Source organism: Lepidochelys kempii, chromosome 11 (assembly GCF_965140285.1).
Source record: "Lepidochelys kempii isolate rLepKem1 chromosome 11, rLepKem1.hap1, whole genome shotgun sequence".
Classification (NCBI taxonomy): Eukaryota; Metazoa; Chordata; order Testudines; family Cheloniidae; genus Lepidochelys; species Lepidochelys kempii.
The window spans coordinates 33,297,961-33,316,497 of record NC_136390.1 but is presented as its reverse complement, the minus strand read 5'-3'; the positions used below and the strand labels follow the sequence as shown (position 1 = coordinate 33,316,497).

Genomic DNA, 18,537 nt, shown 5'->3' with positions numbered 1-18,537 from the left:
TGACATATTTTATTTTGTTCAGGTTTCCTAGGTAATATGGTGAAAGGTGTATGGTTTGTTTTTAATAACTATTCTGTATGTTGAGTCTTTATTGGATAATATTTGAAATTTTTCTTACTCATAAAGAGCTTTTAATATATTCAGTAAGCATTTCACAGGATGGATTGAGAGGGTTTATGTAACTTACACCAATAGCAGAGATGGGTGTTCCATGTGTTAATGTTTACGTTTGATTTTTGTGGAGGAAGGCACCACTGCTAATCCATTTAGAGATTTGCCTAATCCCACTCAACTGCTGTTGGCTTTATACTGTCCCCATAGCAGCACCTTCCTAGGAACCAGGACTAGGAGTTTCATATTGTCATATTTTCCTCCCTTTTAAATCCTCCCTTACTTTCTGACTCCGTAACAACTGGGGAATGCCTCTGCCTTACAGGACATAGCATCAGATCTCCAGCTAAAACAATTCCAGCCATCCCAACATCCTCCAGGGATGAGCAGGAAACAGGGCCCCTATAGAACACTGTTTCCCACCCAGATTGTCGAGAAGGGATGCCTGTGATAGCAATGCAAAGCACATTTTCCACCCCACCCCTTCCCTGATTCTCCCTCTATCCTTGAGAGCATCATCTGTCTGTTGTGCCAAGTTCTGCTGCCTCAGAAAGCAAAAGACCAAATATCTCCCACATGACAATGTAATGAGCTAATATTAGGCCACTGTCTCGTCCCAGAATGGTCTGTGTGCAAACGTCGGCCAGTAATCTTTATATTCTTTTACTAGGTTTCAGAGGAACAGCCGTGTTAGTCTGTATTCGCAAAAAGAAAAGGAGTACTTGTGGCACCTTAGAGACTAACCAATTTATTTGAGCATGAGCTTTCGTGAGCTACAGCTCACTTCATCAGATGTTTACCGTGGAAACTGCAGCAGACTTTATATACACACAGAAATCATGAAACAATACCTCCTCCCACCCCACTGTCCTGCTGGTAATAGCTTATCTAAAGTGATCAACAGGTGGGCCATTTCCAGCACAAATCCAGGTTTTCTCACCCTCCACCCCCCCACACAAATTCACTCTCCTGCTGGTGCTAGCCCATCCAAAGTGACAACTCTTTACATAATCAAGTCGGGCTATTTCCTGCATAGATCAAGGTTTTCTCACATCCCCCCCACCCCCATACACACACAAACTCACTCTCCTGCTGGTAATAGCTCATCTAAACTGACCATTCTCTTTTACTAATAATTAAGAAGACAGAGCCATGAAGCACTCACCACATGCTGGTATCCCAGCCAGAAGTATTGCACAACCATTTTTTAAAGCACTAACTCACTTTTAGTTGACATTTTATTTTTTAAGTGTATTTGGGAGATATGCATTGTCACTATTACATAAAATCTGACTTGCACGTCATTGTCCCTGCTTGTATCTAAAAAAGACCTTGTGTGCCACCTGTAATCATCTCTGTAAGAGAAGTTAACGGTTAACCATTTTTTATCTCTGTTCAATGTTGTAAGGCAGACACCCTCTTAGGTCACTGCCAAAGAACATGGTTTTGAGTGAACAGCTATGGCAAATGGCTAACACATATGACTTTTGAGAATGTACTGGGTTTTTATACTTGTCTTCACTGTGTCAGCCTGCTGGAGAATTAAGTCAGTTTACATTCCTGCAGAGAAAGGGAAGTAAATAATTGTGGATTACCATGGTAACTAGGGCACTAAATCTGACTAGTTAGGGTAGTAAAAATATGGTGAGCAATGTTTTATTTTGCTAGCGGACTCTGCTATATAAAGACTCCTGAATGTCTAAAGCAGGTTACATGCAAACAGGGGCAAGTTCGAGCAAACTTTTCTCTCAGCCATTTATGGACATTGAACACTTGCATAAAAATATTTTATCTACCCATTTTGCAGTCATTTCTATACACAGTACAATAAAAACCCATATTACAATGATGATGGATTAGTTTAGGAAGATTAAGCAGTTTTCCTTAACTTTCCCACTAGCAAACTCTAATTAGTTGTATAGAAAACACAGGGAACTTGTAGGAATATTACTTTACAAGAAAGTTGATTAAAATTGTTTATACAGTAGATTAACGGAGGACCAAACTTTGCCCACCTGAGGACTGAATGACCATCATTTCAGGAGTCCAGGGGCTAAATTCGAATTTGCATAAAATGGAACAGTTGTCTTCAATTCAATTCAGAGCTGCAGTCCACAGAAATTACACATCTCAGCCTGTGGTGCTGCATCTTGTTCCCATGCTAAGACCTCTTGGTGGGCTGAAGGTCTGTGTTGTAGATGAGGATGACAATGGGCCATGTTACAGAATTTCTTAGGCTCCGCTGCATGTTCCCCTGCAGTAGATTTAACAAGAAAGCAAGGGTGCCAAGGAAGGCAAGAAGCATATGATTAAATAGATGATCTAATTGCAAACTTGACTGCAGTGTTGTACTGTAGCTAAAAACTACCATTTAAACTAGTCTTGTTCTAGTCATTTATACTATAGCTGTGCTTTGTGAAAACAAATTAAGATATTTAGGTAGCTAATTAAAAATATACCCTGTTTGTTTGGAATGCTAGATAGCAAATGAAAATTAAGCTAATGCTGTTTCAACTCTTTTACTTAGTCACTGGACAAACTGTCTTAAAGCTGGAGCTACAACTGATATTTAAATTAGATATGCGTCAGTTGTAAACTTGAAGAGTTTCTGTAAAAAGGCAGACAAGCATTTAATCCCTGCTGTATCAGCCAGAGGATCTTCCATGCTGTGAGCACTGCCATGTCACATGTTTCTGAATAGCTATCTGTTAGCTGTGACCCTATCCAGAGCAAGAGAAAACAGATGTCTTATCATTTTGCCAAGTTTCTTTCTTGTGTTTTAGGATCTGTTCCATATGCACAGGGAGGCTTTTGTTAATTTCTTTCAGATGATGGCTGAGCATTTTACACCATGTAGGGACCCCTCATCACCACTTTTCTACATAAATTAACATTAGTGGCTGTTTGTTCTTGTCCCTTTTACAACAAATGTCGAACCTAATTTTCAGCTTATTAAGGTAGGCATTTAACCCTTCAGTGCCTTGAGGAATATGGCATGCATTAATCTAAAGGAGCACTCTTTTTATGTTTGTCTCATCACGTCCAATCAGGACAAACTTGGAACTGTGTGGTGAGAAAAGAATAAGGGAAACTTTGCTGATTCCTATTGCTAAAAGTAAACCTTCCTATTTTTTTTTCAGTAGAGCAATTATTTATTATGACCCCCAAACCCCCAACATTAGGCCATTTCCTGAAGGGGGCTAAGCGCCCACTGAAGTCAGTGGGAGTGGAGGGTGCTCAGCATATGATCACATTGTGCCAGTTATCAGGTAAAACACTCTACATAAACTACTAGGGCTGTCAAGCAGTTAAAAAAATTAATCGTGAGATTAATCGCACTGTTTAAATAAATGGTATTCCATTATTGTTTAATATTTTTTCTACATGTTTTCTACATTTTCAAATATATTGATTTCAATTACAACACAGAATACAAAGTGTATAGTGCTCACTTTATATTTATTTTTGATTACAAGTATTTGCACTGTAAAAAAACAGAAATAGTATTTTTCAATTCACCTAATACAAGTACTGTAGTGCAATCTCTTCATCGTGAAAGTTGAAATTACAAATGTAGAATTATGTACAAAAAAACCTGCATTCAAAAATAAAACAGTGTAAAATTTTAGAGCCTGCAAGTCCACTAAGTCCTACTTCTTGTTCAGCCAATCGCTCAGACACACAAGTTTGTTTATATTTGCAGGAGATAATACTGCCCACTTCTTGTTTACAGTGTCACCTGACAGTGAGAACAGGTGTTCTCGTGGCGCTGTTGTAGCCGGAATTGCAAGATATTTACATACCAGATGCGCTAAAGATTCGTATGTCTCTTCATGCTTCAACCACCACTCCAGGGGTCATGCATCCAGGCTGATGACAGGTTCTGCACGATAAGAATCCAGACCAGTGCAGATCGACGCATGTTAATTTTCATTATCTGAGTCAGATGCCACCAGCAGAAGGTTAATTTTCTTTTTTGGTGGTTCGGGTTCTGTAGTTTCCGCATTGGAGTGTTTAAGAGTTCTGAAAGCATACTCCACACCTCATCCCTCTCCAATTTTGGAAGGCACTTCAGATTCTTAAACCTTGGTTCGAGTGCTGTAGCTATCTTTAGAAATCTCACATTGGTATCTTTGCGTTTTGTGAAATCTGCAGTGAAAGTGTCCTTAAAATGAACAACATGTGCTGGGTCATCATCCAAGACTGCTATAAAATGAAATATATGGCAGAATGCAGGTAAAACAGAGCAGGGGACATACAATTCTCCCCCAAGAAGTTCAGTCACAAATTTAATTAACCCATTTTTTTTTAACGAGCATCATCAGCATGAAAGCACGTCCTCAGGAAGGATGGCCGAAGCATGAAGGGGCATACAAATGTTTGGCATATCTGGAACGTAAATACCTTGCAATGCTGGCTACAAAAGTGCCATGCAAATGCCTGTTCTCACTTTCTGGTAACAGTGTAAATAAGAAGAAGGCAGCGTTATCTCCTGTAAATGTAAACAAACTTATTTGTCTTAATGATTGGCAGAATAAGAGGTAGGACTGAGTGGACTTGTAGGCTCTGAAGTTTTACATTGTTTTGTTTTTAAATGCAGTTATGTAACAAAAAAAATAGACATTTGTAAGTTGCACTTTCACGACAAAGAGATTGCACTACAGTACTTGTATGAGGTGAATTGAAAAAAAAACATTTATTTTGTTTATCATTTTTACAGTGCAAATATTTGTAATCAAAAATAATACACACTTTGATTTCAATTACTACACAAAATACAATATATATGAAAATGTAGAAAAACAGCCAACATTTCAATTGGTATTCTATTGTTTAACAGTGCAATTAAAACTGATTAAATTGAGATTAATTTTTTTTAATCATGATTACTTTTTTTGAGTTAATTGCATGAGTTAACTTGATTGATCAACAGCCCTATAAATTACTGAATCAAAATTTATGAAATCTGGCTGGCTCAATGGCTTAGAATTTAGTGCTGTGTGTACTGTCAGATGAGAAACACGTGTGAATGTCATGATTGATTCCCTTGGTGCCTGATCCAAAGCCCAATGAAGTCAGTGAGAGTCTTTCCATTGATTTCAGTGAACTTTCGGATCAGGCCTTAGAGCCATGCAAACCCTGCTTGGTTCATCAGGTGTTCATAACAGATTTACATATGAATAAACTCAGTTTTTTCACAGTCAAATCTCATTGCTAATCCATAGGCAAGTTGTGAGTTTGTGGGTTTGTGCTTGCTTGCTTGCATGTGTTTGCCACAGTTTACTGATTTGCCAGACCTGGAAGTGAGGGTAGACCTCAACTGTGATGAAATAACATAACTCTGAACTCAAAGAAACCAATTTTCCCTTGTAAAATTGGTCTATAATTTTGTTGTGGAACAAAGTACAATGAGACAGTTCTCAGTAAGGAGGGGAATTGCAGAAGATAATAATGTACTAAGCCATTGCCTGCCAGAGTCAGAGGGGCAAGTTAACAAGTTTGTTTGTTTGTTTTTCTCCTGTCTTCCTGAATTTTAAATTGTTTAACCAAGTTTGGTGCCAAAATATTACATAAAAGCAAGCATCTGGTTTGTATGGTATTGTCCTCTGTAGAACAAAGAAGGATTGGGAGCCCTGGTTATGGTTGTAGTTTGAAAGTGGGTGTGGAAATCCAGTGTCCTAGGGAGAAGGATATAATTTGCTTTATGTAAACGTTCAAAACTTATCCTCATGGATTTTTTAAAGGGTTTATTAGGTTTGTGAGGGTGACAGAAGCTGCATGATCACATCTGGGGTCCTGGTGCACATTTTGCAATATAATTTTTCCACTGTCAAGTTATTCTGAAATCCCAGATAGGATTCCTTTTATTGTTTTTTGTTTAGTTCATTTGCTTTTTGCATAAAACATCTTAGTCTAAGATGCAGGAAATTTTACGTAGTATTCCCAACTTTTCACAGGAAGATCCCCAACCCACCCTTTCTGTCCGATGTCTGCGCACACTTTCTCTCTTGCACTCTTTTCTTAAATTTATTTATTTATTTATATGCCCTCCCTACCATCAGTCTTTCCAACTTAGCGACTTTGTCACTAGATTTAATGACTTTTTGGTTTCCCTAGCGAGAAAATAAGTGTCAGAGTGACCAGTGACACATCTAGCGACTTTCACTGCCAAATACAGAGACATTCAGAGAAAGAAGTCACCATTATGTAGTCACAAAATCATTCAGAAGCAGCTCAATAGTGTTAATAAAATCCATTCCATGCTCTCTGTACTACATTCTGTTGTGCACCAAGTCAATGTCATTATGTCTCAATTGAGCATGACCTTGAAAGGAATCACATTCCAGGGCTTCTTGGGCTGAGATCACTATAATCTGCAGGCGAGGAAAAGAAGTTTGTGGAGGCTAATTAAATACTTTGCTAAAGCCAGGCGTGCTGTGGAGAGATCAGCACATTAGCCAGGGCTTGTTTTTACCCAAATGTGTTCTTTCTCGCTGTTCCATAGTAGGTAGCACCCCCTGTGATGCAGGGAAAGATGGCTAATGAAATGGGCTGGGAGGTGGAGGCAGGTTAGCCAGCAAGGAGAACCACACAGATGGAAGGTGGGGTAGAATGAGACAGGACCATGTGCCCTAATGAGGCGGGGGGCACCATGCCTCCCAGAATGAAGCTCTTACTACAGGATCAAAGGTGGAGCTAGCTGATTTCAGTTCCCCTTTTCTCCTTCCCCTGGGTTGGCCTGGAGTTAGCTGCCCAGCTGTTTTCAGAAATGAAACCCTGGAAACGGGGGGAAGGGGTCCGGCTAGCAGACTTCTGTTTTTAAATCTATTTTCTTGGCTCCCTACAGCATCGAGTTCAGGTCAGGCAAATGCCCTCTTCCCCGTGGTTCTGGGCTCTCCCTTTCACTAACCTGTTGTCTTAAATCCAGGCTGGCAAGAAAGGCAAGGTTCAGCTGAAATTAACCAACCCCAGCCAACCTGGGCTGCAGTGTGCAGAGCGCCCTTCCCAATGAGCAGAGGGTGCCTCCTGGTGATGACAGCGTACTGTTGTAGTTGCTTCTGGTGTGCAACAGAACGTAGTAAGAAGAGCATGGAATGGATCTTATTGAAACTGTTGAGCTGCTTGTGAATGATTTTATGACTCTACTCCCGTGTGTGTGTGTGTGTATACATATATATTATATTCTTCTCTGTTGAAATCTCTGGAAATTTTGTTCAGTGACATTTTGGACTCCTTTTGAGTGCTTAAACAACTACATCTAGTGACTTTTAAGGGTTTGTCTGGTGACTTCCTGCTATGTGGAGCCGGCAACGGTACTACCAATTTCATACTTTTATTTGCCTAGTTGTGGCGATAGGAGAGAGCACTCAGAGTCCCGTCTTCTCGCTGTGCCATCCACTCTGACACTGTGGTCGGGATGTCCTGTTAAGAGTTTCAGGAACGGAGTTAACTGAGCTTTGAAGGCAGCCCTTCTGGCTTATGCTATAGTGGCTATAGTTCTCTCTCTTTTACACACACACACACACACACACACACACACAATTTTTATCGAAGTCATCTCCAATTGCCCATTTAGGCCCTCAGACTTCAGAGAACTCCAATCTAATGTGCTCATTAGGAATACAGATTATAACACCGGAAGAAGACAGAGCAAATTTTGGGGGGCTGGGATACCTGGTATTAACAGTTCGCATTTGTATGTATGTGTAAAAAAAATAGAAGAAAAATAAACAAAGACTCATTACATATTTGGTGTTTTCCGTAGATAAATGGGTTCTTGTCTTGGAGCACAGAACTTTTCCTTAATGCAGCCCTCCCAACAGGCTAAATTTACCACTGAAATAAGGGAGTACAATTCCATTGCAATTAAAGATACAATGCACTCAGTAAGGTCAGCAATTAATTTGTCCTTATGGAAATGTCTTATATAATTTAATAGAAAATGATAACCTTTTCATTGTTTTTTGTACCATCCTATAGAATTTAATAGGATGCGTATTTTACTGCTCTACAGGGTGATTCAGAAAAGTCTCAATTAAATCCCACAGGTTTTAAGACCCTAAGGATAGTCCAGAGTATTTCAGTGTCAGGCATCAAAGCTTCATGCTGTTTACTGTAAATGTCATATTACTGTAATGTTCTAATATCATAAATAAAAAGACTTCACTTTGTTTTACATGGCACACCCCCTCATTTGTAAAGTGAGATGATTTGATGCTGATAATATGTAGCGTGGCTTACAAACTTGGCCAAAATTCACCCCATGTATTTTTAGAGAATTTTGCTTATTTTTAAAACAACCAATTTTTGGATGCAAAATAAGCAATTTGAGTACAGAAATTTTTAAAGCAAAAGAGCTCTTACATTTTCTTCAAGAAATGTCACCTGTTTTAGAGGGAATAATTTCTAAAAATATCTTTGCATTTTCAACTTGAAAGGATTTACATGTAGAGCTGATGATATTCATGCTAACCCTGAAAATGTATTAAATAATCGAGACTCTTCCTCTTACAAAATATTGATGTGCTTTTGTAGAACACTTTTGTGCTCTTCTAGAGTGAAATTCACTTTGAAGAGGAGGATGGGCAGAAGGGTTAAGGTTCTGTGTTGAAGCTGTGCGGGGAGAGCCATCTGGGGCATAGTGAATGTGGAAAGGGCTTAGTTCTCCCTACTTGCCAGGGATGATTGTGATCTACCAGCCTTAATGCACCTTGCATACAGCACAAAGGAGCAGTAGCAGCAACTCCAACCCCTGGATTGGAGTAGCAGCTTCAGACAGGGGTACCCTCCCATTCACTTACATAAAGCCTAATTATTCTGATTTTTATGTGAATTTCCCCCTTTATTCCTTGTTTCTGGATATAGCATGTTTTCTTTTGCATACAAATATGTAACTTGTAATATTTATTTTTCAATCTTCCCAAATGTTGGCAAGCTTTTGTCATGAGAAAGTCTTAGATTTTAATGTTATCCTGTTAATTATACAGTAGTAATGTTAGTAAAGTAGGTGAAAACACTCTAAGGAGCTAATTTCAGACTTGTACGGTATACATTTTAAAGTGATAAGTTTTAGGACACTTGAGCGCAAACATATTTTACATCCAGTACTAAAATGTGAAAAATCCAAATGAAGTATTCTTGCAAAGAACAGCCTGAGTTTCAGAAAATTAAAATATGACTGTGAATAAAACGTTGTGTTGCCCCGGGCAGAAACATCAATTAAATCCTTTACTAATAGCGTTCATTAAAGAAGAAACTGCAAACCCACATCTCACCCAGCTCAATGAATAAAAATATAATTTTCTAATAGAATCTAAATAACAAGCTAATTCAAAAATCATTAAAGCTATCCTCATCTCAAATTTGTAGCAGAGAAATCTGAACTTTATGTCAAAAATATTGCTATCATAACGTAGGCTTTTTCCCTCGTGATTTGAACAGTGCACGGTAATGAATCTTAATGTGAGCTCTAGACTCTCAGTGGATCCATTTTCTTGTCTTCTTTTTCTGCTGACTCGTCTAATGCAAAGGAGAAATGAGATGATCTAAGATAACTAAAGCCACAGGCCCTCACTGTATACTATATGGGTTTAGTATTATTTTCAGTAAGTGCCTGAAGCCATCAGATTGCTGCATGACCTGCCTCGTACTAGGTAAATCATTTTTTCAATACAAAATAATAATAAACCCATCATATTTGTCACTCACTGACCATTGAAATGCAGTTAAGGAGACATCATTAAGACAACACAAATTTTGCCTTGAGCCCAGAAAATTATCAGTTGTGATGCAGCGATATGATTTGATTGAAAATTAAAATCATATAGACGAGAGTGAACAGACAAGGGAAGAGTCTCTGGGATTTCTCTTTGGAGGATTCTTTGAACTTGAGAGTTATTCAACCCCATTAGAGGAGATTTGAAAACAAAGTGCTCATTTTTTGGAAAATTAGAGTCAAGGTGAATAAATGAACAGTGAAGATCTTTTTTTATATGTGTGTGTGTCTATATATAAAATAATACTCCTTGTTTCTGAACATAGCATGTTTTCTTGGAATACAAGTATATAACTTGTAATATTTATTTTTCAATCTTTTTATATCTATACACACACACGATCACACACGTGTATAATATATTTAGATGCACACACTTTAAAAATTTGAAAGGTTTTTGAAGCACCACAGCTCCTGACCAAATTTTTTCCTTGGAAGCACCCCACTTCTTCCTCTTCCCCCACTTCCCCCCCCAACCCAAGAGCTACTATCTGTGACCTTGATCCATGACAGATGTTTATCATGAGAGACGAGGAGGGTGAGGTAGTATTTTTTATTGGACCAACTTCTGTTGGTGTTAATGAGCTCCTGGAAGGCACTCAGATATTATGATGATACAGATGATATAAGAACCTATATCGGTCTTATCTACACAGGAAAATTTCTTACAAGTTACACTGGTATAGTTATACTGGTATAGTTGTACTTTGTTTGTGCTCCTTCCCCAGTGAGATAAGCTAAACCAAAAAATGCCCTCTTACCAAAACACACTTGCCCATGTAGACGAGGGAATAGAATAGAATAGTTCCAGCACAAGGGTTCACTAAGATGGACCCTTGTATCCACTTAGAGTCCCATTGACTTAATTAGAACTTCACATGAGCATAAGGATCTGCCCTTGTACATCTTTTCACAGGTAAAGGATTAATGTTATCTTGGTACGTGGCCAGTATTAGTAGCATCAGAGGGCAGCAGGGGCACAACATAGCTTGAGACCCCCCCAGAAAACCCTTCTTACTAGCCTTTTCCAAACACCGAATACTCTCAGCTGAGACTGGTAGAACCTCTCTGCTCCATCTCAAATATTCCCCACCCAACTTTCACCTAGGGCTAGACTGGAGGGTGAAAGCCTCCTGCTCAAAAGAATATCATCTGGCTCATAAAATTCTACCTCAGTTGTTGTTTTCCCAGAATGGTTTGTGTACAGAGTATGTGTGTAAAAACAAATGGAACTATATGTTGATTAATATGTTCATTTGGTCTGTATTGTACACTACATAATTTTTGTGTAAATACAAATTTTTAATATAGTGCAACAATTTAATCTTAAAGAGATCTGTAAAGCAAAGCTCATGATCCCAATATTTTTGGCTTTCTTTGCAACCTCCTCTCGAGCCATGTTCCCTAGACCCTCAGTTAGAAGTGACTTTTCTGAATTCTGAAGCTGTGAAGAGGCTGGATACTTGTATAGGGGAACAGGGTATGAATGTCATCAAAGTGTGCAGAAAGGCACAGGGAGCATGGCTGATATGTACTGTGTGGAGGGAAGATCGGGGTTCCGATTTGTTCTGTTTACAGGCAAAGCTGGGAGCACTGTTTTTATAATAGAAGTGTTGGGCAACGTTAAGACTTTTTTTTCAATTGCTTATAACTTCGCCAAACTTCAACCATTTGGGGTGAAATTTTCAATTCCAATTTCTGCTTCCGGCTGAATATTTTTGGGAAATTTCTTCCAAATGGCTCTATCATTTCTGAGAACAAGGCTAGGGAAAAATACATTATGTTGCCTATTTTAAAAATTCTGTCAACCTTTTACTTGAAAAGCTTTAGCATCCCTATGCTTTGGAGCATGGATTTGGCAGCAATTTTGTCAAGATCGTGCCATTTATTGTCCCCATGAATCTCTGCACAAATTTGGCCAAGTTATAAGTCATTGAAAAATCACAGTTCAGTTCACATATGCTCAGAAAAAGGTTCTTAAATTCTAGTAGCTAAATTCCCTGAAGATTCAGTCTGCACTGAGCATGCACCCACTCAGGGCTACAGTGATCTATAATGCTAAGTACTCTGAAAAATGAGGTTTTAGGAATCTCAAATTGGGACCCCCAAATTACCGCATATTTTGACCTTAATCTCTGTGCCTTAATTTCTTATTTGAAAAATGGGGATAATAATACCCCTTCATCACAGGAATGTTTTGAAAAGAAATTCATTAATATTTGAATAAATTATAAGAAGGGGATGAGCACAATAGACAGACTCATGAGAAAATTAATAATTCCAATATCAGAGTGGGGTTTGAATAGTGGGCAGTAAGTAAGGTGTAGGGCCACACATTGAACAAGGTGGATAAAACAAAATATTGAATAACTGTTTTTTAAGTGAGCACCATCCATTCTCCCACCAACACTCAGGGAGGAAGGGAAAATAGTATATTATCGTGTAAAGAAAGACTGTATCTTAATTTAAAGGCACAAGAAGGTTGAAATAAGGTTGCCCAGTCAGCCTTAATTCTGGCCTTTCCTAACTTTTTGGTGCTTGACTTTGCGACCTTATTAATGCTCTTTTAACACAGAGGAGGGGTTGTGTGTAATTTTATATAGGTTCTTATATCATCCTCATCATCGTAGTATCTGAGCACCTTCCAGTAGTACATGTGACAAAGTTCCTCCTCTACCTTGATGGGTCTTGCACTTATTGGCGGATTTGCTCACCTTGGAGCTTCACAGCAGCCCTCAGTTCGGCCGTTTTCTTGAACCCACAGTCCAGGTCAACTCCTCCTGTGTCTGACCAGGAGTTGGGAGGTTTGGGGGGAACCCGGGCCCGCCCTCTACTCCGGGTTCTAGCCCAGGGCCCTGTGGAATGCAGCTGTCTAGAGTGCCTCCTGGAACAGCTGTGCAACAGCTACAACTCACTGGGCTACTTCCCCATGGCCTCCTCCCAATATCTTCTTTATCCTCACCATAGGACCTTCCTTCTGGTGTCTGATGATGCTTGTACTCCTCAGTCCTCCAACAGTATGCATTCTCACTCTCAGCTCCTGGCGCCTCTTGCTCCCAGCTCCTTACACGCGCACCACAAACTGAAGTGAGCTCCTTTTTAAACTCAGGTGCCCTGAATTAGCCTGCCTTAATTTATTCTAGCAGCTTCTTGAGTGGCTGCAGGTGTTCTAATCAGCCTGTCTGTCTTAATTGTCTCCAGAAGGTCCCTGATTTTTCTGGAACCTTCCCTATTACCTTACCCAGGGAAAAGGGACCTACTTAACCTGGGGCTAATATATCTGCCTTCTATTACTGTCCTCTAGCCATCTGGCCCGACCCTGTCACATACATTAAGTGAAGTAGCTAACATCTTGTCACGTGGCATTCATTTTCTCTCTCATCCTGGCCAAGTCTATGCTAGCACTGCTGCAGTGGTATAGGAATACTGGTATACTATACTGGCAAAGAGTTCCTAGTGTAAACTCAGCTACATTGACAAAGTTGTGCTTTCTACTGGTATAATAAAACCATCCCCACACACGCATAACAGGTAATACTTAAAAGCACAGTTTTGCAGATATAGCTGTGTCTACACTAGGGACTTCTGATGCGATCCCTCATCAATACAACTGTGCTGCCTCTTCAGACCCTGGACTGACATAGTTTTGCTGGCACCAGTCTGTAGTGTAGACCTAGACCAGACCTCATATCCAGGGGGAGAACTGTGTGTATTGTGCAGAGGGTTCTTTTTGTAGGGTTTTGGGTTTCTTTCCTGTTTTTGTTTTTTATTTTTTAAATGTACATGCTGCTGTGAGTTTATATTGGGGAAGGAAGGGTGAAGAAACGTTCTTTGCACATGGAGCAGAAGATAGTGAGGTTTGTAATAGTCCTTAGTTCCTTTGGGAATTGTTCCTGACTCCTAGACCAGCCCCAGAAGATTCTGTTTCCTGCACAGATGAGCTTTTCCGTATGGTAAAAAGCTGCCCTAAGTGTTGTTAGATTCATGCTCACGTATGTTTCGTTGCGGTATTTCAGATGGGAGATGACAAAGGCATGCTTTGCAGAGGCGTTATCCTCTAGTTAGATTGTGAGGAATCAAGGGCCAGGATTTAAGTGGATTTATCGTCACGAAAAAAAAATTAAGTAATCACAAGTTTATAGAGAAGGATTTGGTCAGTAATAAAGCTTAGAGCAATGGCTGAGGGCAGGGCGAGGATTTTTTGTCCCTCTGGTGTCCTTTCTCAGAGAGAAATGGGACAATTAAAATTCTGTATAAAATTAAGTATAATGGAGGGAAAACCTGTTACGTTTTGTGCAGAGTCAACCTGAGTAACTGTGTGACCTTGTCACTCTGTCCTTCGTCTTCCCTTTCTCCCCACTCGTTATTTGTTCTGACTTGTTCTTTTATATTATATTATATTTAGACTGCAAGCTCTTTGGAGCAGAGACTGCGTTCCTCTTATTTGTGAAGCACATTTTGGGGTATTGTACGATTAATAATTAGTAATATTAAAAAGCCTCTTTAGCAGCTTCCATCACAAGCTCTCTCACACGATACCAGTCATACTCCATTCATCCCTCCCTATGTCTTCTATAAAAGCCTAGAAATATAGGTGTATCTTGCAATATGTCCTAAAGATCATCAAGCACAGGTTCTGGTGAATTCAGGGAGGAAGCAGTGTTTAATTAACTATATTTAATATTACAGGTAATGTAAAACTGGGCACATATTATTTGAATAAATTCATGGATTTGTATCACTCAATCAAATAATTTTGTTTGTATAAATCTAGAGCTGGTCAGGAATTTTTTGACAAAACTAATACTTTTTGCTGGAATATATTCATTTGGACAAACAGGCTTATCAGGTCCAGGATGGAATTTCTGATCAAAACCAGTGAGAGAGGGAAGGCCCAGAACAGCTAATAGCCTGGCGGTCAAGGCTCTCATTTGGGATGTGGGAGACCCAAGTACAAGTCTCTGGTGTGAATCAGGTCTCCCAGATCCCAGGTGCATGTCTTGCACGTGATTCATAGATATTAAGGTCAGAAGGGACCATTATGATCATCTAGTCTGACCTCCTGCACAATGCAGGCCACAGAATATCACCCACCCTCTCCTGCAATAAACCTCTCACCTATGTCTGAGCTATTGAAGTCCTCATATCATGGTTTAAAGACTTCAAGGTGCAGAGAATGCTCCAGCAAGTGACCCGTGCCCCATGCTGCAGAGGAAGGCAAGAAACCTCCAGGCCCTCTTCCAATCTGCCCTGGAGGAAAATTCCTTCCCGACCCCAACTGTGGCAATCAGCTGAATCCTGAGCATGTGGGCAAGACTCACCAGCCAGATACCCAGGAAAGAATTCTCTGTAGTAACTCAGATCCCATCCCATCTAACATCCCATCACAGGCCATTGGGCCTATTTACCATGAATAGTTAAAGACCAATTAATTGCCAAAATCATGTTATCCTATCATATCTTCTCCTCCATAAACTTATAGAGTATAATCTTGAAGCCAGATAGGTCTTTTGCCCTCACTGCTTCCCTTGGAAGGCTGTTCCAGAACTTCACTCCTCTGATGGTTAGAAACCTTCGTCTAAATTCAAGTCTAAACTTCCCGATGGCCAGTTTATATCCATTTGTTCTTGTGTCCACATTGGTTCTGAGCTTAAATAATTATCCTCCCTCTCTGGTATTTATCCCTCTGATATATTTATAGATAGCAATCATATCTCCTCTCAGCCTTCTTTTGGTTAGGCTAAACAAGCCAAGCTCCTTGAGTCTCCTTTCATAAGACAGGTTTTCCATTCCTCAGATCATCCTAGTAGCCCTTCTCTGTACCTGTTCCAGTTTGAATTTATCCTTCTTAAACTTGGGAGACCAGAACTGCACATAATATTCCAGATGAGGTCTCACCAGTGCCTTGTATAGTGGTACTTAACACCTCCTTATCTCTGGAAATACCTTGCCTGATGCATCCCAAGACCGCATTAGCTTTTTTCACGGCCATATCACACTGGCGGCTCATAGTCATCCTGTGGTCAACCAATACTCCAAGGTCCTTCTCCTCCTCCATTACTTCTAATTGATGCGTTCCCCAGCTTATAACTAAAATTCTTGTTATTAATCCCTAAATGCATGACCTTACACTTCTCACTATTAAATTTCATCCTATTACTATTACTCCAGTTTACAAGGTCATCCAGATCCTCCTGTATGATATCCTGGTCCTTCTCTGTATTGGCAATACCTCCCAGCTCAATACCTCATCCGCAAACTTTATTAGCACACTCCCACTTTTTGTGCCGAGGTCAGTAATAAAAAGATTAAATAAGATTGGTCCCAAAACCGATCCCTGAGGAACTCCACTGGTAACCTCCCTCCAGCCTGACAGTTCACCTTTCAATATGACCCGCTGTAGTCTCCCATTTAACAATTCCTTATCCACCTTTCAATTTTCATATTGATCCCCATCTTTTCCTTCAAAAATTTTTTCAAGACCTTGCTTACTACAGATGTCAAACAGGCCTGTAGTTACCCAGATCACTTTTTTCCTCCCCTTTCTTAAAAATAGGAACTATGTTAGCAATTCTCCAGTCATACAGTACAACCCTGAGTTTACAGATTCATTAAAAATTCTTGCTAATGGGCTTGCAATTTCATGTGCCAATTCCTTTAATATTCTTGGATGAAGATTATCTGGGCCCCCCGATTTAGTCCCATTAAGCTGTTCGAGTTTCGCTTCTACCTCAGATATGGTAATCTCTATCTCCATATCCTCATTCCCATTTCTCATGCTACCATTATCCCTAAGATCCTCATTAACCTCATTAAAGACTGAGGCAAAGTATTTGTTTAGATATTGGGCCATGCCTAGATTATCCTTAACCTCCACTCCATCCTCCGTGTTTAGCAGTCCCACTTCTTCTTTCTTTGTTTTCTTCTTATTTATAGGGATATATAACTTTTTACTATTGGTTTTAATTCCCTTTGCAAGGTCCAACTCTACTTGACTTTTAGCCTCTCACTTTACCCCCACATGTTCTGACCCCAATAAGGTAGCTTGCCTTGCTGATCCCTCCCATCTTCCACTCCCTGTATGCTTTCTGCTTTGTCTTAACAGCTGGGTTGACTGTTCTGCTCATGCTCTATCTCACTGCGTGTGTGTGTGTGTCTATTCTCCCAATGTGGAATAAGAGAATTTTCTTGGGTTAGGAAAACCATTTCCTGCACAGCTTTATCTGCATTGGACAACTGCCTATTTTTATTGTAACGTTTTGCCAGTGTACTTTTAAAAAAAAATGCATTGTATCATTTGTCTTTTCCATTCCTTTTATCTCTTCACTCCAGTTTTTTCTTCCTTTCCTATTGTTTCTTATCTCTTTTCCTCATCCATTTTCAGGGTAACATTCCATTAGTCTAATTTTTCCTCTTCTCCCAGCTTCAATCCTGATTTTCCTTGAGTTGCTCCACTCTAATATTAACCTTCTTTCCAAAAACCTTAAAATAAAGATATGATATATATGTTAAGACTGGTCATTTGTTCATTCTACTCTCCACTTTTTATCAGAATGGTTAAGGTTAACAAAAAGTCGCTCCAGACATGCTTTAAGCAGTTTTCTCTTGCTTGAATAATTATACTGAGACAGTTGTTTAAAATGGGTGATGTGGGGAAAGAAAGGCTTGTATAATGGGACCTGAGACTCTTAAACATAGAAAAATAGATGTAATGATAGACATAGTCTATGCTTAAGATTTCTTTCTACTCTATTGGTTTTGAAAATTAAATGGCAGTTTTTAATTCTGTTTCAGCAACAAGAACAAGATCCAACTAACTTATATATTTCCAATTTGCCGCTGTCAATGGATGAACAAGAGCTTGAGAATATGCTCAAGCCATTCGGGCAAGTTATCTCTACAAGGATACTTCGTGATTCCAGTGGCACAAGTCGTGGTGTTGGCTTTGCAAGGTACTATAGTTTGCTTATCCACTTTTTTCATTCAGTACTATGTAAACCATGTGTCCATCAATAGTGTTAATCATAAAAATGTCTTTTTCTAGCTATTGTCACTCAGGGTTCACTCAGAATAGGAGGAGGAAGAGGTGATTACAGAAAGCTTACCATACTTTTAATTTGAATCCCTTTTTAATTAAGAGATGCAGCGGGACTTTGGTAATCTGTCCTTTGTTTAGCCAAACATGTCAGACTCTCAACTAAGATTTGGGGCCAATTTTGGCTTGCTTTGGGCACCAGTGCAGGGGTTCAAACAGGAACAAGACTCCACTTTTCACTTCTGTGGGGTCTACTGGCATAAGCTATTGTTCCCACCTCCCCCACACCTGAGTAAGTGGGCAGGAAGTATGTGAAGCCTTCTCATCACCATCTCTAATGATAGCCAACACTCGTGGAAGGATTTGGGCTGAAATCCTCTCATCACAGACCCTCCTTTCCACATTCCCCTAAGACCTTCCATTAGGAAAACTTATAACAGTGCCACATGCTGATAATCTGACCTACTTCTGCTAAATAGGGTCTCTTCAAGTGCAAATTTTCCCTGTTAAGTACTGTATGAGCAGAACCCCACCCTGGCCTCTGTAATCCAGTTTTTGAGGCTAGGCTTCCAGAAGGAGAGGTAGGAGGGCTCCTGCACTACTGAAATACCTTTCT

General features: G+C 39.7%; 1 protein-coding gene across 12 annotated transcripts in view; it reads left to right on the top strand.

Annotated features, from left to right (window-relative positions):
- Nucleotides 1–18,537, top strand: part of RBMS1 (RNA binding motif single stranded interacting protein 1) — a 207,482-nt gene that overhangs the window by 153,914 nt on the left and 35,031 nt on the right. For all 12 annotated transcript variants that reach the window (XM_073305605.2, XM_073305604.2, XM_073305606.2 and 9 more), the window contains exon 5: nt 17,681–17,838. In XM_073305605.2, the coding sequence (XP_073161706.1) occupies nt 17,681–17,838 (158 nt within the window). The remainder of the gene's footprint in view (nt 1–17,680; nt 17,839–18,537) is intronic.